Raw genomic sequence first — 20,418 nt, 5'->3', positions numbered from 1 at the left:
AAAAAAAAAAAAAAAAAAGTTGTTTGACATGGGGAAAGAAAAAAAACCCCCCTTGTGTGAGAGTCCTGCGGGCTGCTCCTGGTTTGGAGGCCTGAGGGGAGGGGAGGGGGTGAGGGGGTGGCTGGGACCCTTTTTTTTTTTTTTTTTCTGTTCCAGCTCCCCCCCCCCGGCCAGGGTTTTGCACTTTGGGGTGCAAATGTTTTTTTTACCAGTTGGTAAAAATCTGCCCCTCTCTGCCCGCGTTCGGGGTGGGGGTGGGGGGTGATTGAGCCCCGTTGCACATGCAGGTACGAACCCTGCCCAAAAATAATAAAAAAAACACCCCAACATTTAAAATTGTGCGTTGCTGGTGGGGGGGAAAAAAGAAAAATTAAAAAAGCAAGTTCTACTTGTGGAGCTGCCCTGGGTGCGTGTCCGGCAGCAGCGGCTGCTCCACACCCGCCCCCCCCAGCTCTGCCCTTCCCTGTCCCCAGCCACAGGTGCCCAAATCACGTTTGGTTTGATTAAGTCAAGCTCAAGGCTGCAGCTCCGGGGCAGGTTTTAAACCAAAAGTGTGTTTTGAGCCTGCGCAGGGCCGGGGAGGGGGAGGCAGAAAGCAGCCGGCACCAAACCCGCTCCCTCGCCAGGGCAGTTGGGGCCGTTTCTCTTCGGCTGGAACAAGTGGAGGATTTAGGGAGTTCGTTTTGTTGTTGCCCCGGGCCCACCCGCCTCCGGCCCTTTCCCCACAAGCCCCGTGGCCACAAGGATGAAGGAAGTGGTTAAATCCTGCGCCTTCAGTGTTTTTTGTTTTTTTGTTTTTTTCTGTGTCTGAAGTTCAGGGCAAGTTGTTTTGTTTTTTTTTTTTTTTAAATAGAAAACCATACTTTATTGCTTTTTAAAATGAAAAGATTCTTTACAACGTATCACAGTTGCAGACTGCTTTTGTTTCACTTGAACTGGATTGATCCCGTGTCCTTCCGCCGCCCCAGGGCCAGGCCCCGGCCGCTGGCTGAAACCCCGGAGCAGCCCCCGGGGCTTTGGGGCTTCAGCCTGGGAGGGAGGAGGAGCAGGTCAGGCCTGGAGCCCTTTCCTGCGGCGCTGAGGGGGGGGTGCGATGGGGACCCCTGGGATGGGTGGGAGCAAAACAACCTCAGGTTTGGGGATCCCCCCACCCCGCAGCCCTCGCCCGTGGCTGTTCCGTCTCTGTCTACCGCTGTAATTTTCAAGTGAACAGGAGGAGGCGAAGCCCCCGTGTCGTCGTGGGCTTCCTAACGGTTCAACAACCACCTCCGGAGGGGAAACTCTGCCCTGGCTGGGGGGGCAGCGGGGGTGAGGGGGCTCACAGCAGCCGCCCGCGGCACTCCACAGCCCCGCAGCAGCACAGCAGCTCTTTGCCTTCCACGCTGCCCACTTCGTAGTTGTAATCCCACGTCAGCTCCGTGCCGGCTCGTATCCTCCTGAGGAGTTAAAAAAAAAAAAAAAAAACAACAACAAAACCCAAACAAGTAAAAAAGCACCGGCTGGGAGAAGAGGGAGGAGCAGCTGCACCTCCCGGGGCCCGTGGCCAGGGCCGCTGCCCCCGGGGCAAGGGTGAAGCCTCCGCCGCCGCCTTGGGCTCCGCAGCGAGCCAAGGGACAAAGTTCCCGGGTGAATCACTCCCCCGGGGCTGCACGGAGGAGCCGCCGGGCCGAGAGGCACCTGGCAGGGATCCACCAGCGCCCGGCCAGGTTTGGGACACAAACAAGCTGGTGGGCGGCTGCTCCGAGGTTAACCCTCCCCTTTGGAAAGGTCTAAAACTGCGGGAGATTGCACAAGAAGCTCCAGCTCGGCTCTGAGCTTCTCCCCGCTCAGGCTGGTGTGAAGCGAGGAGGAGGAGGAGGAGGAGGAGGAGGAGACGACACCCGGCCCGCCCGGGTCCCACCGAGCCCCGCGACTCACTTGCTGGCGAAGAAGGCGACCCAGGGGAAGCGGAGGTCGTGCGTGTCCACAAAAACGTTCTGCACGAAGAGGTTGGGGCTGCAGCTGTGCTGTAAAGGGAGCGAAAGGCAGTGAGGCGGCGGCCACGGGCCTTTCCAAACACGCAGATCCCTGCTTCGGGACGGGACACGCTCCCGCCCTGCCCGCGGTGCCTCAGGTCCCCCGCGCTGGCGGGACCGACTTCACCCCGTGTCGCGGGGCCGGGGCAGCCTCCCAGCCCCGCTTTCCCCCTGGATTTATCTAGTCGCGGGGAGGCGCAGGCGCCGGAGCGCGCAGGGGGCCGCGGGCGTCCCCCTCCCTTCCCCGGGGCCCGGCGGCGGCTCACGTTGAGGTAGCGGCCCAGGTTGCCCTCCAGCTTGGCGTCGATGATGTAGCAGGACTCCTCCCCGTCGTAGAACTGGCGCGTGGTTCTGCGCACGGGCGCGCTCTCGCCCTTGTCGGCCGCGGCCATGTTGGTTGACTTGATGGCGATGCCGTGGGTGGATTTCAGGGCGAAGCCTCGCGTGGATTTCACAGCCACCTGCCTCTTGACCGGACCTGCCACGAGAGGAGCCCACGCTGCCCTCTCCTCCCTCCTGCCGGGCGAGGAGCCCACAGCCGAGCTGCTGCCCGGGGACGCTCTCCTCTCCACACAGGAGGGGGCAGAAACCCCTCGGGGACGCAGCTCAGCTCTCAACCCCCCTCCTGAGACGGCTCCTGGGAACCTCCCAGCTCCGTGCCACCCTGCAGACCCACCACAACAGGCCCCACACCTGCTGCTTCTTCGATAGCCACAAATACTGAGTGCCCGAGGACCCGGTTTTGCAGATTTTAGACAAAGCTCAGCCCGGAGCGGGACTCCCCACGCTCACAGCAGCTGCATCCTCAGGAGTTTCTGGCCCAAATCTCTTGCTGCACCCCAGTACGTCTCTCCCCCGGCAGCTGTCCTCACCTGACCCAGACGAGGGGTTTTTCTTGTCGTCCCCTTCCTCCTCCTCGGAGCCCGAGGAGATGGTCTGGATGTCGCTGTCGTTGGTGGTGCCCTGGGCCTGCCCCGCCGCCGCCGCCCCGTTCTCCCCGTCGCTGTCTGTGCTGCTCGACAGCGTCAGCACGTCCTGGGGAAAAGCAGCAGCAGCCCCTGAGCGCAGCATGGCGGGGGGGGAGAGCAGCCCCCCGGTGCTTTCCCACCACCTTCACGCCCCCCCTTGGCCCCGCCGGGGCTTTGCTCTTTCAGCAGAGGCGCCCTGCGCTCCAGGAGCCGCCTCGCAGCGCGTGACGCTGCGCTCAGAGCTGGAAGGGGAGGGGACCCCCCCCCCACGGTGGGGCCGCAGGGGGCTGGTGACTCCTGCAGCTCCTGGGCTGCCCCAGCCGGCGCCACGGGTTTGCAGGGAGGGGGAGAAGACCCCCAAAGCCAAGGCCTGGCCCCCCAGGATGGCTTCCTGGACCCAGCCCTGCTGAGCACCGGCTCTGCCACACGGTGCTACGTCCCGTTAGAACACGCTGAGCTCCAGTCCTGGGCTTCAGAACCCTGAAAAATGCCCAAGTCTGAAGAAAATCAAGTGGCCCCCCTCCCTGGACATCACAACCCTGAACCACCCGCCCTGCGCTGGTGCTCCACGGGGAATGGAAGAGGCACAGAAATGACCCAAAGGAAGGTTCAAGGTCACGGCGTGGAGGCAGAGCCAGGCCCAGCCCACCCCGCCCAGCCCGGCCGCAGCCCGCAGGGTCCCCGGTACCTCCGTGGGGGGCTGCAGGGCCAGCGAATGCCGTCGGCTCTGCAGCAGAGCCGTCTTGCTCGTCGGCCTGCGGACCCCCTCCAGCTTGGGGGGGCTGGGGTTGTAGCCGTACACCCTTCTGAAGTCGCTGAGCCTGGGGGGGCGAGGAGGAGAGGGGGGGGGTCACGCTGGCAGCTCCGGGGAGAGCCGAGCGCTTCATCTGCACGTTGGGGCACAGCCCGAACCCTCCGACCCCTCCCTCTGCGCTGGCAGCGGCACTAACAGAGCCAAGGGGCAGCCCGAGGGTTGCAGCAATTTGGTCAGCGCGATATTTGGAAATAAAAAGCAGGAAAACACAATTTAAGGAGCCTTACCCGGGAATTTTGTTTGGATCTTCCGTTTCCTGCAGAGGGGAGAAGAACAGAAGATTAAAACCCCTCCCTCCTGGAGGAGCCTTCAACCCTTCGGTGGAAACACCCCCCAGACACCAGCCCGGGTGTCCCCACCGCTCAGCGTCACCCCCAGTTCAGGGGGGCCCCCGAGAAGGGCCAAGTTACAACCGTGGGTCTCCCCTCGCCCTCTCCAGAGCAGGGGGGGGGGACAGGGCCCACCCCCACCTCCCCAGCCCTGCCTGATCACCCCCCACAGCCCCGGGCACGCGGGGGCTCCCCCCTCACACGGTGCGCAGGGCAGGGGGGATGTTCAGCTCAGCTCAGGCCGAGCAATGTCTTTGTAGCCTCCTGTGCCACAGCTCCCCCCAGGAAGGGAAAAGGCCCCCCCCCGTAGCGGGCAAAGGCCAAGGGGCCACCAGAGAGCATCCCAAGCCACGCTGGATGGGTAGAGAAGCCCCTAGAGTGAGGGTGCAGCTCCGTGGCTCCGTTTCCTCCTCCGTGCCCCCAGGGTGGGGGGACAAGACTCATCTCCCAGGCCCACAGCCCCCCCCCCCCCCCCCTTACGTCTTTCTTCAGCGATGCCTTTGACTCTGCATCCAGGTCGCCCGGGGCAGAAGCAGAGGCCTTCTCTCTCTCCCCAGGGAGCTCCATTTTGGTGGCCTTGGCCTCGCCGCCTTCGCTCATCTTGAAGGAGGAGGTGCTGTCGTTGTCCTGGAAGCCGTCGGCCATGCTGTTGGAGCTCAGCCACGAGGCCACTTTGTTCTTGGAGGTCTCCTCGGACACCGGCAGCTTGCAGGAGGCCGCCGCCGCCTCGTCGTGGCTGATGGGCCGGGTGAGCCCCGAGTCCTTGGAAGCCGTCTCCGAGAGCCCGTTCTCCTTCTGGCCCCGGGTCTGCCGGCGCGTGGCATAGCTGCGCCACACCGAGCTGGTGCTGAAGTCCTCGTCCTTGCAGAAGTTGTCGTCAGAGCTGTCCTCGTTGGACTCCTCCTGCTCCTCAGTGCCTGTGTTTTCCTCCTCCTCGTCCTTGAGGTCCACCCCGCTGCTGTCAGAGGAGCACTTGGCGTCGCTCTCGTAGCCCTCCTTGAAGTTCTCCACGCTCTCGATGTGATCCAGGTTTGCAAAATATTCGTCGCCCATCTCCAGCCCCTCTTTGTCGGCGAAATCATCCGTGAGGATCTTCCCTGGGGGTGGGGAATAGGACACGAAGTCTGAGTTTTCCAGGGATGACATTCCTGCCCCACGGATCTGACCCTCCCCAGAGGCTCCCTGAGGAGCAAACAGCACTGACAGTGCCTTGTCCCGAGGCCGGGCTGGGGAAGGACAACGTGTCACCCCCATACTCGAGGTGACAAAAATCTGAAGCGTGGGGCTGATCTAGAACGGGGCCCTCGCTAACATCCAGGCTCCCGCCGAGGGAGCAGCAACTCAACCAGGGCAGCTGCTGCTCCTCCGAGGGGCTGGGGGGTGAGGCCCCAGAGCTCCGGCAAGGCCTGCGGCTCGTTTCACGCCAGAGACGACGCAACGGCCCTGCGCAACTTCTGCATTTCACCGCGGCCCGGCGGCGGGTCCGGGGCAGCAGGAAACGGGTCGGTGTCGCTTCACCCCCACGGCGAACCCCGGCGCTTCTCCTGCCGCCGGCGCCGCGGCCGCGCGGGTCTCTGCGGCCTCGTGTTTCGGAGCTGGGCAAGGGAGGGGCATCCCGCAGCGAAGCAGAGTGCTGCAAGCTTGTCGGCTTAAAATTTTTGCTTTCCTGGCCCCTTAATGAGCACGGGAAGAGCTGCACACCCGTTCTGCTGGGTTTTGCCATAAACAAAGCCTAGCTCTCAGGCCTGACACAACCAGATCTTTCCAAATACTTATTCCCCCCCTCCCTACCCAAAACAAAGCAGATTCCCATCTGCATATGCATGACCCCGGGAAGGGCACTGCCTCAACAGAGGCTTTTCTTTCCAAACTAAGAGGATTCTACCTGCTTGCTCAGCAGGGCGAGATCCTACCTGCGTAGATGCAGACGAAGGAGCCTTTAGCAATATCATCGAGGCAGCGAATGCCCCAGCCTTTGTTCTGTGTCTTGAATAACTGCAGTCGGACCTGGAGCCCGTGCTGCACCAAGCGATTGGTGCACATGTTGATGTTGCACTTGCACCTCTTGTTACACTCGTAAACTCTGAAAGAGAGGAGGGCAGTGAGATCCTCCTGGATAAAGCAATATGCCAGGACTTGGTGGTGTACCAGAAATCCCAGAATCATTCAGGATGGAAAAGCCCCTCGGGGTCACCGAGTCCAACCCTCAGCCCGACTCTGCAAAGTTCTCCCCTACCCCACATCCCCCCACAGCTCATCCCAACGGCCCTGAAACCCCCCCAGGGATGGGGACTCCCCCCCTCCGCTCTCTGACCACTCTTTGGTGAAACATTTTCTCCTCCTGCCCAGCCTGACCCTCCCCTGGGGCAGTTTCCAGCCGTTCCCTCTTGTCCTGTCCCTGATCCCCTGGGAGCAGAGCCCAGCCCCAGCCCCTCTGCAATGTCCTATGATGCAAAATGATGTGATGCAAAATGAAATGATGCAACGGGACTCGCAGTGACCTAAATAAAGCCCAGCAGAGCTGGGGGAGTGGTCGCCAGGTACTACAGCATCACCCAGAGGAACCAGGTCCCACGTTTGCAGACGAATCAGGAACAGGGGCAGGTTTTCAGTGCCTGCACTCAGGCCCGGGAGGTGCTGCCTGTCTGACGGCCCCGCAGGCCGAGTTCCCAGGCTGGGATGCGTGAGGCGAGGCGAGGCCACAGCGCTACTCACCCCGTCGGGAGACATTCCTCCAGCCTTTTGTGCTGGTATCCCGAGTTGGGGTTGATCTGCCCACCTGGGGTGCAGCCAGTCGCTTGGACCGTCAGCTGGTGACAGGCACATTTCGATCTAGAGAGACACAGAGAAACCCACCCGGGCCCCAGCAGTTAGTTCTACACACCAGTTTTGCAGAAAGGAAGAGAAATCACCTCTTTCTGCGCCCGTAGACGCGGAGACAGGCACAGGGGGCTCGGCCTGCAGCCGACCAGAGCTGCCTGGGTGCTGCCCCCCGCCCTCCAGGCCCCGCGACAGGCAGAGGGGTCACCTACTTGTCTCTGCAGCCGTCTTTGCAGTCGCAGCCCACGAGGAACTCCCAGCTGGTGTTGATGTACACCCCCTTGCCGGGGATCCTCTCCTTGCTGTAGGCCACCTGCGGCGGCGGCGTGCTGTCGATCTCGTTGACGCAGGACAGCGGGACGTCCTCCCTGCCCTTGGTGATGTCCACGATGTAGTAGTAAGGTTTGTAGGGTTGGAATTTGCGATCCACCAGCACGTAGGGATCCAGGCAGAACATTTCCAGGAAAAGGAAGTCGCAGTCTGTCTCGAAGAGGTAGCGCTCGATCTCGGGCATGGACCGCAGGCACAGCCCGCACGGCGTCTTGTAGAGGACGTGGAAGCCCATCTTGCGGTTGACCCGCCGGCGCGCCGTCATCCGCCGGAAGTCGTAGAGCAGCGGGACGAGCAGGGGGTTCTTGCTGCGGTACTGGTCGCTGCGGATGGGGCGCACGCGGGACAGGCAGGTGTAGTTGCAGACGTGAGGAAGGTAGAAGAGCTTCTCCAGAGGGGCTCGGTACGAGGGCTCGTTGGGCACGCGGTCCATCATCCCGTGGAAGCCCGGGGCCGGGCCGCTGCTGGCCTGGCTGCCGGAGAGCCTGGGGCAGGAGAAGGGAATCACCGAGTAAGTGCCACGAGGGGATTTTAGGTGCTTAACTCCTACCCAGGCAGCTGCTGGTGCCGCACTGGGACACCCCGTTGGCTTCGGTGCTTAGTCCAAGCAGACACAAACCCCGGCGTCCCCTGGGAGCGAGGCCCCGGAGGGAGCGTTACCAGCAGCACAGGACACCAAGCCCACCCCTAAATCAGAACTAGGGAAGCAAAACCAAGCACAAGCTGGTTGTGACAATCGCTCCACGGCACGTTTGGAGAGCACGAGGGCACCGCTGTGGAAGAGTCCCCTGCAGGTTCACAGTAAGAGCAGCCTCCCCCAGCCCTAGACAGCTCCTAGAAACAGGAGTCCTAAAAATAAGCAGGTTTTGGCCAGGGTCCCAGTGGGGAAAGTTCTGGTCAGAACCGATAAGGGACCCTCCAAGCTCAAGCCAACGACAAAGCGTAACAAACCATTGTCTGGGAGGAAGAACGAGGGAAGACAAACGCTCAGGACTGGACAAGCTGGCAAATAAATAAACCTGAACCGAAGCAGCCGCGGATCTGCAGCAGCGTCCCAAACTCTCCCGGGGACGCGGGGACTGGCCGGGAGCCCCAAGGGCCTTTGCTCACCGGTGCTGCTGGGACGGGCCGCTCCTTCCCGGCGCGTCGCTTAGGACGGGCGACGAAGGCGACGACTGCCCGGAGCCCACGGAGCCAGGGCGGAAGGACGTGCTTTTCTTGGCCACTTGCTTTCTCGATTGGGCCAGCTGACTGTCGAAGCATCTGCAGGGGGAGAGAAGGGAGATTTGCGAGGGGCACACGCTCGCCCAGCGGGCAGGATTTGGGCAGGCAGGGGCAGTCAGAGCGACACCCCCCACAAAGCCAGTGCCCCATCCAAGCGAACCCTTTTTCCTAACGAGTGTGGAAATCAGCCCATTTCTGACTACCTGTGCTGCAGCGACCCCACAGCCACCCCGACCAAACGCCAGAACTCGGTTAGGTTTAAAAGTAACTTCTGACACGCTGCTATTTATTTGGAAATGAGGCACGAGGGTGAGAGGGAGTGTCACGAGGGTGTCCGAGGCCTCCACTTTGGAAGCCGGACAAACCAGTACACGAAGAAACCCCTGGAGCAGCAGAAACAAGAGTCTGCAGAGGCTCGGTCAGTGAAACAGCACCGAGCAGTGGGAGGAACAAGAAATCCAGAGGATTTGTGTCTGTAACAAGATAAGGGCGTACACAGGCAGGTGATAACGCCCCTGATGAAGGGGTGCCAGGGGCTCCCAAACACCCCTGCAGCCCGATGAACAACAGCGGGAAGGTGGGAGGCACCTGGAAGACACTAACCCTCACTCCCTGAGAAAACAACAGCAGAGGTTTTTCATCCATTTATACCGATTAAACAGAAAAACACCCCAAACCAGCCACCGGTTTTCCCACAGGTGGAAGAACGTAGTTAATGTTACGAGGGCAGAAAGGGAGGAGACAGTGAGAGCAGGAGGTGGCGACCGTTTCTGCAAACATCTGCCTTAAAAGCAAGGTGTTAACACACATTTCAAAATTCAGCAGCAAGAGGAAAAAGGCTTGTCAAGGGGCTTGAAACAGTCAGAAACGGCTGGCAGCGGCTGCCTGGCACTGTGAAAAAACTTGAAAGTGAGACTAGAGAGGGAAGAGAACCAGACCTTCCTCAGAGTAAACAAAACACCAGAGTGAAGAAACCATTCTCCCAGTTTTAATAATCTAAAACCAATGCGTTTCGAACCCAACAGGATCCCTCGGGACAGCGGGGGCACAGATATAGCACGCTGCCCTCAGTCAGTGTTAAAACCCATTTGTCTTTGTTCACTATTTAACGGCAGGGCAGGGAAGTGGCTGTAGTGTCTGCCTGGGTTAGATCTGAAAACGAGATCCTAAAGTCAAAAAAAAAAAAAAAAGAAGGAAAAGAAAAAGTGTTTCTTGTAACCACTGCAAGGACTGTGAAACGGGGAAGGGGAGATCGGGCAGCCAGGCTGGCTGACTGCTGCGGTCCAACTTCACGGCCTCCACTGCACGTTCTTCCTACACCCCGAGGTCGGGGTGCCCCCGCGGAGGGGGAAGAGCCCGGCCCTTCCCCTGCCCCCGGCGGGGCCCTGGGCTGGCGGCGGAGCCAGCGCCGCGGGGCTGACGGCCTCCAGCCCCGGCCTCTGCTCTTGGGTGGGCAAGAGATGAGGAACGAGGCTCGTACGGCTTCGAGCCTCGTCAGAGCGGCCCAGGAGGAGCATTTCCGAGTTCCCCCCCACGTCCGGGGGCAGAACGGGTCATAGTGCACCGGTGCTCGGAGAGGAACCCCCTCCCCAGGCCGGAGCGGGGGGCCAGCAGGGTTCCTTAGGTGCTGCTACACCTAGAGAGCCTCTGGTGAATAAAGATTGACTTGCTGCTCAGGTTCCTCACTGCTGGGCCATCTCCCTTCTCCCTCCTGCCCACGCCGCAGGGCACGGTCACGGCAGACGACGTGCTGGCAGGGGGCCAGGCGTCCAGAAATTCGGATGGGAAATCCACAGCGGTGACAAAAAAAATGCACGGGGACGACATCTCCGTCCCCTACTTAAAGTCCCAGAGCACTTGCTCAGGTACCCTGGTGCTCTCCAACACGCTCCCTCCATCACAAGGCCGGGCTCCTCCTTCATCCAGGCCTCCTTCGGCACTAGCCGGCGCCTCCGCGAACGTCCCGCTCGGGCCGCCGGCAGCAGGAGGCAGGTGGGCGACTGGGCCGTGGCTTAGCTCTACCAGGTTTGGTCCGTGACCACCGAGACCAACCCCTGATCCCGAGTTCTCAGTGCCTCGTAAGTCATCGAGGTCTGCGAGCAGGTCAGTCCGAGCGGAGGGACACAAGGCAGCCGGGGGCCAGTGCCTGGATCGTGACACGAGGGAGCAATTCAGATTTTCGGAAGAGAAGGAGCAAACGTTCTAACTTGGAAATACATCAAGTGCGAAGCTTTAGCCCTGAGTAAGGACACGGCATTTGGCTCAGGGGGTGCTGGGCCATCAGCTCCCCCACCCCCAATCATTCATCCAGCAGCTTTTATCTACACTCTCCCCCAGAAGCAGGACTAAAAGCAGTTTGTGCAACCAGGAAACAAGCCTAGTCGTGGAGGAAACCTGCCCTCGAGGGTCCCTCTGCACAGAAAGGCTGGTGCCTGAAAGAGCCGAGCACTGGAGACCAAAGGCAGAGGTGGGAGCAGAGAGCTGGCTCAGGTACTTACTCCATCTCAGCAGGCTGCGGCGAGACGGAGCGCGCGGCCAGCGAGGCCGCCTGCATCTGCTCCAGAGGCTTGTACTGGGGCCCAGCTCCCGTTAGATCCTGCGTGTACTGCACCACAGGCCCTTTGCTCCTGACAGCGCCTAGTGAGGAAGGGGAGAAAAAGGCAAAGCGTCAACGGGGAAAGTCTCTAAAGCCACAAAATACTGATTTAGTCCCCAAAGGCAACCAAAGCGAGGCATCTGCAATCAACACCGGGTGTGCTGGCTGGGCTCCGAGTCACAACCAGCCACCCCAAAACACATTCTGGCCACTTCACGCAGCTGCAGACTGGTTTTGTGGCACCTTTACGGCAGGAGAAAAAGCCCACTGTAAACCTCAAATCGCCAGGAGTTCTGCTAAAAATAAAAATAAAAACAAAACAAAACACCCCACCAAAACCCAACAAAAGAGCCCACCCGCCCCCGGCAAGGCACAAGGTGTTCACTCAAACCGCAGGGCGCAAATCAAAGAGAAAGACGTCCCGTACCGACGTTGGGACGAGTCCTGGCTTGTCCACTTTGCTTCTTTTCCTGGGTGGAGGCTGTGGAAGTTTTCATGCTGAACATGGGCTCGAGGCGCGTGGAACCCCGGTAAATCCACTCACAGCGTTTGTCATCCTGCAGCGAGGAGAAGGCAACGCTCACAGCACCTACAGCAAGAGCTGCCAGAAGCACCCCCCAGGCCCGGGAGGCGGCGGCGTGCTGCTCTCGGGGGCAGCACAATGGAAGGGAAAGGAGGCGAAGGTTCGGCCTGAAGGCTCCCGGAAGACCACGCAGCCGGGGGAGCACGAAGGCAGCAGTTCCTCATAGCTGGGACCAAAGAAGGAGGCCCAGCACCGAGACCCCCAAACCTCAAAGGCAGTTCTGTCCTTGGCCCAAGGGCTGACTAACGAGGCACTGCTGGGGGGAGCAGCCCCCCCCGCCAGGAGGCAAGCGAAGGCCTCAGCAGGAACCCGAGTGCCCTGGGACGGGGTGGGAGGGGGGGTTACAGCTGCAGGGGCACGAGCCCCAGGGCTGGACGGGAGCACAGAGAGCGTGTCTGCTCCCTTTCTGCAATCCGTAGGATCTGAGCGAGCAGAAAACCGCAGCTTCTGCTCAGCCCCTCTCCTGCTTCTCAAACCAGCGCGTGTCTTTGGACAGAAGACACTGCTAGGTGTTTGTACAGGGGAAGGAACCAGGAGGGAACACACACAGGCCATGGATTTTGCTTCTTGTTTATCTACTGCTTTCACGTTTCACAGGCAAAACGCTTTAAAAGGCTTTCGAAGCTTTTGTCATGCAGATGAAAACCCCTCACCCTCCCAGCCCAGCAGAAACTGGCAGTTCACCCACTAAGCAAAAAAACCTGCTGGTCGTTAGCAAGGGCTGCGTCAGCCCAGCGGCCCGTGGCTCAGTTTTACACCCGCTCTGATGGGAGAAGGGAAATCGTCCTACCAGGAAAAGGATTTTGACCAGGCTGCCATCCACTTCTTCCACCCGGGACTTCCACCAGGTCCCTTCCCACTCGGTTTTGATCAGCTGGCCGTTCTTCAGCAGCACCATGGGGCGGTTGGGGTAGGCTGTGATGTACTCCTCGATGAAATCGCGGCAGGAAACATCCTCTATGTCCTCCCAGGTCTTTTTCGCTGTTCAGAAAGGGACAGACGGGAGAAAGGGAAGAGGAAAGACTCTTACAAAGAGAACATTTCTTTCTTTTTTTTTTTAAAGAGGCCTCAGATGGATTTTCACGTTAAGAACAACGAAGCAGCAACCCCGAGCGGCCGGGCTCTTGGCGGTGGAGCACCCAGCCACATCAACGCACCCGGAGCACAAGGACTCACAGCCCACTCGCTCCGCCGGTGACAAACTGCTGTCCCCTCCAGCTTCGTACGCAAACACGTCGTCTCCAGGCACAGCGTGGAGGGGACACGCAGTCTGGGCCCTGTCTTTTGAGCCAGGCTCTGTCACACACCCAAAGGCTCTCCGCAGCGTTTCAGTGTTAGGACACAGCAGGGGCAGAGCTCACTCACGTGGCCTGCAGATCGGGTACAGCTCCCACTCCTTGACGTAGGAAGCGTAGCCATCATCGAAGAAGATCAGGAACCTGGAGAAGAGCAGCGTTGGGAGTTGGAATTAGAAAGGCAGCTGAATAAAACGCAGCTCCGCATCGCAGGGCGGAAGCAGAGCACCCCTCCTGTTCCTCCTGCCAGTCCCTAAGGCCCTCAGATCAGACGTGGTGGGTGAGGACGGAACAATGGGATCACTTCTGCCAGGAGATCACGAGCTTTGCAGCACCCTCAGCTCTCTGAACAGCCCTGCCCCAGGCCTGAGCTGCCCCCCTGCTCCCAAAGGCACAGGAGGGTGCCCGGGGGCCTCCCAGCAGCGCAGCCCCTCTTCCCTCGGCTCCATCCCCCCGTGCCTCGGCCACAGGAGGGAAAGAAAGAGAAAAGACAGTTGAATCGCTCCTAATCTCGGCAAGAAAAGGTATTTTTGAAGCTCCACCTGCAGCCAGGAGATGAACACGAGAGTCCCCAGCGCCTGCAGGGGACCGGGAGCTCGAAGGGGGGTGCCCACGAGGCTGGAAAACAACTCCAGGGTACGGAGCGTTACAGCCAGCCTCGCCGGGAGGAGCACATGTGCCATATGAGCAACAAATGCAGGCCATTTCCAGTTATTAAACCCGTATCAGGTGGAACTCCACACAATTAAGCATTTACAGCAGATCCCCATTTGAAAAAAAAACCAAAACCGGGGTGATTATATCCCTTATGAATCTCCTCAGGAAGACCACGAGCCTAAACCACAGGGCAGCAGCCCCGCCCCTCGTTTATATGCGACTGAAAAAAGCTGCTTCAGAGCTGCTCTTTCTTCTCCTCAAGTGCTCTGGCAACGCTGCTGGCACCAAAGGCTTCCAGGGCTCGTATTTCCTCACACTATGTTTTATGCCTTGAGCAGAGCAGACTCACACTTGTGTGATAACTGGAACGAATTACCAGACATAATTTCTGACTCGGGGACATGAGTAATGGGATGGGAGCTCCGCTCAGAGATAAGACAGACCAAAAAAAACCAACATTCAGAACCACATCCCTGGAAAGAGCAGAAAAGAATTTAGCTCACACAATAGCAAATATACAAATAGACTTTTTTTTTTTTTTCCCCCACCCGCTTTCCTTTTTTTCCCTAAAACCAGAGAGTGTGGGTTAGGGGACCGTGGAGGAGAGGCAATACCTGTCTTTATTCTTTACGTTCGGGGTTTCAGCCACGATGCCTGCGTACAGCCAAACCTGATCCCCATCTTTGTATTTTGCCACAACCCTGCTGCCGACGTAGTACTTCTCAGGAGAGGGGTGACAGTCGTAAGCGATGTGGTGGCCAGAAAGCAAACTCTTCCCTTGCTTATCAAACTTCACTTTGTATTTCTTTCCGGCACCTGAAAGACATTTCAACGCGGCAAGATAAATAAAAGCCAACTGGTGGGAGTCCAACGCTCTATCCCATCCTGGTCCAAGTTCGGAACTTATTTGAAAGCCTTTCAGAAATTAATTTAGAAGGCAAAATATTACAGCGGGGACGTGCTGCTCTCACAACTCATCCCAGGTGGCATCGAGGGGCTCTGCCAGGGCAGGGGACGGGCTCCAAGGCCGATCCCACCCAAAGCTCAGTGAAAGCCACAAGCATCGAGTGACGGGGCCAAGGGGGGACGTACCGACCGTCTGGATGGCAATTAGGGTTCCCTTGTGCCACGTTTTGGTTCTCTTCTTGCCCAGGATCCTCATGCCAACGTTCAGGTCACCGTCAGTGCTGAGATCGCTCCCAGCCGCCGCAGGGCCAACGGGCTGGGCAGTGTCAGGAGTTTCCTGAGGGGTTTGTGCATCTGCCCAAGGAACAACAACAGAAAATAAATTAGAAACAGCTCGAAGTCTCCCTCTCTTAGGTAGGCAACTGGAAGAACATCTGCTGGACTCGAGCTGGGAGGCATTCCAAGTGCCTTGATTTTAGCGGACGGAATAAGCAGCAGGTGAGGTTTAAACATCACGAAAAAGCTTTCACGTTCTGGAAACTGCACTGCTTGTATTTGCTTTTGGGAAGGGCTTAAAGAAAATTAGGAATTTGGAAGCGATATATCCTGCTGGATCTTTCCAGTGGGGAAAAAGAATAGTTGTTTTCTTTTCCAGGAAGAAAACCAAGAGGTGTAGGAGGCAGCAGGACCAGGGTGAGGGCTCACACGGGTGTCTCAGCCGCAGGAAGCTCTCACACACTGACCTTTTTGTGTGTCCTGGGCATTTGTTTTCTTATTCACAGCATCCATAAATTTCTGGACATCCTGGGCAGACTTTCTCATTGCAGCCATGGCTTCCCGCAGCTGAAGGGAAGGGAAAGAAAATATGAAGAACCTTTTCTTTTTTTTTTTTTGCACCAAATACAACGTTGTCCTAAGCGTTCCAGTAAGTCTTTTCCAACTCACCAAAGTCTGATCCTTTGTGCTTCTGGGACTGCTATCACCTGTGTTTAAAGAAAAAAAACGTGGTTTAAAACATCTTGGGGAGGAAAAAAAATCCATCTTAGTTAGGTCACTGAAAGAAAAGGGAACAGAGGAAACCTTCTCTGTCCCTGTCAAGAAATCCACTCAAGCAAGGTCTTTCCTAAGTCGCTCTCTCTGGACGCTCAATGTGCTGCTCGGGAGCTTCCCCGCAGGGGCAGCACTTTTTGGGGACCACAGGCAAGACGGGGAAAGGGGAAAAGTCCCAGTTTGGGGCTCCAGGAACCACGGGACAGTGAAGCCGACCATGCAAGCGGCAAAGTTCCTCACAAGCTGACGGCGTTTCCTACCTGACCCTCTCCTGCTTACGGCCAACTTCACAATATCCTTACTCTGATCCCTCTCATCCCCAAGCTCCTTCAGGACATGTTCTGATCTCGATCCCTCCCCTCGGTACCGTGGGGGACCACGAGATACTGAACTGTGCTTCCAGCCCGAACCGATGCTCATGACGTCATCGTCGTCCTCGTCTGGGATCTCAATCACTTCCATGGGCTTGGTGGCCGAGTCCTCGTCCTCGGAGCTGCTCTCACGGTACTGGAGGCCCAGCTTGGAGTACAGATCCTTCACCAACATCTCGCATTTATTAATGGCTCTGGGGGTAAAAAAAAAAAAAATAAAAAATGCAGAGATGGGAAAAGACAAGGTGAGCCCAGTTGTACATCCCACGATAGCGCAGAAATAAATAGGAACCAACTGCTGGGGAGCTGCTAATTAAATACAACCACCACGAGGTGAGGGAAGAGGCTTCACGTGAAGGGTTTAAAGCCACAGAGGAGTAATTTTAATTATCCCTCAATAACCACACACAGATGCAGAATCACTGCATCAGTCCACGCCGAAGGGAAACGAGAAGGACTCGAGATGTGGGAGTCTGCCACCCCAACTCCCCCCGCTCCCCCCCAGGCCCAGCTCTGCTGCGGCTCCGAGCGCACCCACCTCGACGCGTCATCGAAGAGCCGGTCGACACGAGCCACCTCTTCCTCCTTCTGCTTCACGCACTTCTCCAGCTCCTCCAGCTGCTGCTTCCTCTGCTTCACGCACTCAAACTTCTCCAGCTCTTTGTCGATGATGTCCTGGAGCTCCTCCATGGAGATTCCCAGCTCCTCCATCACTTCTTGCTGCAGCTCTTTCATCTCCTGGGAATCCATTTGTGCAGCACCTGACACCACAAAGAGGGGAGAGCAGGCGGGTGAGTCCCCGCTGCTGCAGCCCGTCCTCCGGGGCACAGCGCTCACGAGAGAACACGCTCTGTTATTTCAGAGCTGGTCAGGAAGAAAATGTTATTATGGACGTTGCTCAGATAACATCACAAGGAGCCAAAAATAACCAGAGTGGAAGCAAACTGTGGAGCCAAAGGATTCCAGGACAACCGGGGATTCCTGACGTCTCCTCCGATCCCTGCACAGGCTCTCCACAGGCCGGAGCCTCCCGCTTGGCCCCCTCGGCGCCCCCCCCCGCAGAGCCCGGGGGGCCGTTCGCGACCCCCGAGGACGACTCTCCCAGCCGGTCCCACGGCTTCACCCTCCCGCCGCCGCCCCGCTGCCTCCCTCGTCCCCCCCGCCGCGTGCGGTGTTTAAGGACCACGACACCACCCAGCTCCGGGGATGGCCCCGGCAGTTTCCTCCGTCCCGGCCCGCAGCCCCCGCGTCTCCCTCCGAGCCGGGCCTGGCGATAATTCCAACCACCCGCCGTTATTCCCACCCCTGGGCAGCAGCACTCGGACACCTTCCTCCCTCCCGCGGCGCTCCCCGCTCTCCCTCCCCTGTCCGTGTGCACGCAGACCCTCGCCCCCAGCCCCCCCACCCCCCCCCCCGCCACCAACCCCACGCTCCGTCCTCCAGGCGCAGCGAGCCCGCAGCCCCCGACACCCCCCAGCTGCACCCGCACCCCCGTGACCACGCACCCCCCAAACGCGCCCTGTCAGCACCCAACGCAGCCCCAAGCCCCCCCCCCACGACCCCTCGGCCTCCGCTCGCCCCCTCCCACCGCCCTCACGCCCTCCCTTACCCGCTAAAGCTCCCTCACGTCTGCACGCTGCCACCAACCTCCCGGCCTGCGCCCCAAAACTCCCCGCCCCGCGCCCTCCCCTCACCCCAAGCGCCCCCCAAAGCCCACCGCCCCCCCCTCACCCCTCCCTGCCCGACCCCTCCTGCCCCCGGGCCGACCCCTCTTTGTCCCCCACAGCCCCCCCCATCCCCGCGGTGCCCCCACAACCGCCGCTGCCCGCCCGGCGCAGGCCGCGCTCACCGAGGGCCGGGGCTCGCCGCGACGCCGGTTCTTGGGGAGAAGGAGGGAAAAAAAAGGAAAAAAAAAAAAAAAAAAAGGGGAAAAAAAAAAGGGGGGGTGGTCGTCCGGACCGGAAGCTGCCGACGTCACTTCCGGTAACACCAACCCCAGGAGCCAGGTTCTCTGCCGGCGCGGCACTGCGCATGCGCAAGGGGCGGGGCTCGGACGCCGGCTTGTGGGCGGGGATTGAGTAAGGCGCATGCGTGGAGGGGCGGTGCCTGGCGCTCTTAAAGGGACAGCGCCCTGGGAAATGGCGCAGTGCTGCCACCTATGGGAAGGCGAGAGCAAGGGCCTGAGGGCGGGAGGGCCCAGCTGAACGCGGAGGGGTTGGGTGGGTCCCGGGGGTGCTGGGGACCCAGAGGGCCCAGAGGGGCTGGGCTGCCCCGGGGGGACGGGTGGGCCCCGGGGGTACTGGTGGCTCTGAGGTGACGGGTGCTGGGTGGGCCCTGGGGGGCGATGGGGAGCTGTGGGGGCCCCTGGGGTGCTGGGGGGTGATGAGGAGCACTGGGGGGCGATGGGGAGCTGTGGGGGCCCCTCGGGTGCTGGGGGGTGATGAGGAGCACTGGGGGGCGATGGGGAGCTCTGGGGGCCCCTGGGGGGCAATAGTGAGCTCTGAGGGGCCAGAGGGGTGCGGACGGGTGATTGGGAGCTCTAAGGGTGCTGGGGAGCGATGAGGAGCTCTGAGGGGTCTGGGGGATCCCAGGCACGGGGTGACTAGGGAGCTCTAGGGGTGCTGGGGGAACTTGGGGAGGTGACAAAGAGCTCTGAGGGGTCTGGGGAGCTCTAGGGGTGCGATGGGGAGCTCTGAGGGTGCTGGGGGAAATGAGGAGCTCTGGGGGTCCCTGGGAGTCCTAGGGATCCCTGGGGGTCCTGGGGGCAATGGGGAGCTCTGAGGGTTCTGGGGCGATGGGTGGTTCTGAGGGTGCTGGGGTGCCCTGGAGCACCCTGTGGTGAGGGAGGGCCCTGGGGTGTGCTGGGGGGGCTGCGGTCCCTGGGGGCGTTGGGGGTCCCCGGAACCAGCTCGCCCCAGCTCAGTTGATCTGCTCCTCTTCCCAGGTGGAGGTGGGGATGGCGCTGTAGGGATCCACGATGAGCTTGGCGCACCGCACCATCATGGCCAGGAGGAAGAGGCCCATGAGGGCCACGAAGGCCATGGCGAAGCCCTTGTCCACGTCGACGGCCGGCGGCACCGTGGCGTCGTCCATGCGGGCGGCTCTCAGGTGCGCGGCTGCCACGGGCATCCCTGCGGGGCAGAGACCGGTGGGATTCAGGGGGGCTGAGCGGGTCGTGGTGGGTCACAAGCAGCCAAAATGGGGAAAACGTGGCCTCGGGACCCCTCTGCTCCTCGTCGTGGCCGCCGGTGGCAGCTTGGGGAACACCCAGCGTCGTCCCACCCTTGTCCCAGGCACCCTCGCCACAGGGATCTTCCCTGTCTCACCCCGCCGCCGCTTCCAGCTTCCCTCCCCTGCCCAGCCTCCTCATTCCCCAGGAAAAAGCAGGTTAAAATATCCCTATTAAATTGTGGTGTTTTGTTTTTTTTTTTTTCACAGGACTCCACACTCTCCGCTGTGTTAGGTGCAACGAGCGCACCAGGGCTTGGCTGACCTCCTGCAAAATGGACACTGATGGGGGTGAGAAGCAGGACAGGAGGAAAAAAACCCTCCGTTAAGCAAACACGGGTGGAAAAAGCAGGTTTTCTCCTTGCTGAAAAGAGACATTTGTGGCAGCGGACGGATAATTCGATTTGCACAAGGTTGGAGGAGAGGTGGAGGCTGGTTGAGTGGCGCCAGCAGAGCCACGTGGACTCAGCTCTGTGTATATAGGCGTATGCCTAAATATAATATATATTTATATTTTTAGTGTGTTTGCAAAGCTAACACACGCTCCAGGAGCAGACGACCGCAGCCCTAACTACGCCAAGGACAGCACATAAATCACCAGGCCCAACTCCTGCAGCACCCCGAGGTTTTGGGCAGCCCCCGGGTCTCAGCCCCGTCCCGCGTGCGCCGACCGGGGCAGCTCCTTACCTCCCTGCGGGCGGACGGACGGACGGACAGACGCCGTGCCCCCTCTCCCTGTCCCCGGTTCCTGCGCCGTCCCCGGCGGCTGCGGGTGCCTCATGAATACTGCAGGAACGCGGCGGCGTCGCCTTTCAGACGCTCCCAGTAACGGGGAGAAACAATCCGGCGGATTAAATTCTCACCCGCTATTTCCAGCACCCCGCTTCGCCCGGAGGGTCCTTGCAGGGCCCGATGGGGGTGAACTGGGCAGCGTCAGGGAGGATTTAACCCCAAAATTCAGCGGGAGGTGGGTCCCCCCCGGGCTGCGAGGTGATTTAGAGCTCCTCGCTCGGCTCATCTCGGGGGAAAACTCTTTGAAGTCGCGACGCTTTGGGCTTTGAAGTGAGCTGCCCGTTTGGTTCTTGCGAAACGGCCTCACAACGAGCCCCGAAATGGTTTAAACGCCAGAAAAATCCCCCCGCTCCTCCGCTTTATTTATTTTTTTTTCCCCTCCCAACAGGACAAAGGATCACTTGGAAAAAGAGCGTTATTTTACAGCGAAGCTTCGCCAC

The 20,418-nt window shown here is 59.7% G+C and overlaps 2 protein-coding genes across 2 annotated transcripts; both read right to left on the bottom strand.

Annotated features, from left to right (window-relative positions):
- Window positions 1-184: 184 nt before the first annotated feature.
- Window positions 185-17,900, bottom strand: SETDB1 (SET domain bifurcated histone lysine methyltransferase 1). Its single transcript, XM_074929297.1, has 22 exons — window positions 17,808-17,900; window positions 16,497-16,719; window positions 15,980-16,152; window positions 15,483-15,520; window positions 15,281-15,380; window positions 14,724-14,891; window positions 14,246-14,447; window positions 13,045-13,118; window positions 12,470-12,660; window positions 11,524-11,653; window positions 10,999-11,137; window positions 8,387-8,539; window positions 7,159-7,761; window positions 6,842-6,958; window positions 6,040-6,209; window positions 4,607-5,223; window positions 4,025-4,053; window positions 3,672-3,804; window positions 2,888-3,050; window positions 2,282-2,493; window positions 1,918-2,006; window positions 185-1,436 (listed from the first exon to the last, which is right to left on the bottom strand). Exons 2-22 carry the CDS (start codon window positions 16,706-16,708, stop codon window positions 1,319-1,321), a joined length of 3,831 nt encoding a protein of 1,276 aa, XP_074785398.1. The 5' UTR covers window positions 16,709-16,719; window positions 17,808-17,900; the 3' UTR covers window positions 185-1,318.
- Window positions 17,901-18,789: 889 nt separating this feature from the next.
- On the bottom strand, window positions 18,790-19,907 carry CTXND2 (cortexin domain containing 2). Its single transcript, XM_074929342.1, has 2 exons — window positions 19,874-19,907; window positions 18,790-19,089 (listed from the first exon to the last, which is right to left on the bottom strand). Exon 2 carries the CDS (start codon window positions 19,085-19,087, stop codon window positions 18,878-18,880), a length of 210 nt encoding a protein of 69 aa, XP_074785443.1. The 5' UTR covers window positions 19,088-19,089; window positions 19,874-19,907; the 3' UTR covers window positions 18,790-18,877.
- Between the last annotated feature and the right edge of the window lie 511 nt (window positions 19,908-20,418).

This window comes from Athene noctua, chromosome 29, assembly GCF_965140245.1.
Source record: "Athene noctua chromosome 29, bAthNoc1.hap1.1, whole genome shotgun sequence".
NCBI lineage: Eukaryota > Metazoa > Chordata > Aves > Strigiformes > Strigidae > Athene > Athene noctua.
This window is presented reverse-complemented; position numbering and strand designations above follow the sequence as displayed.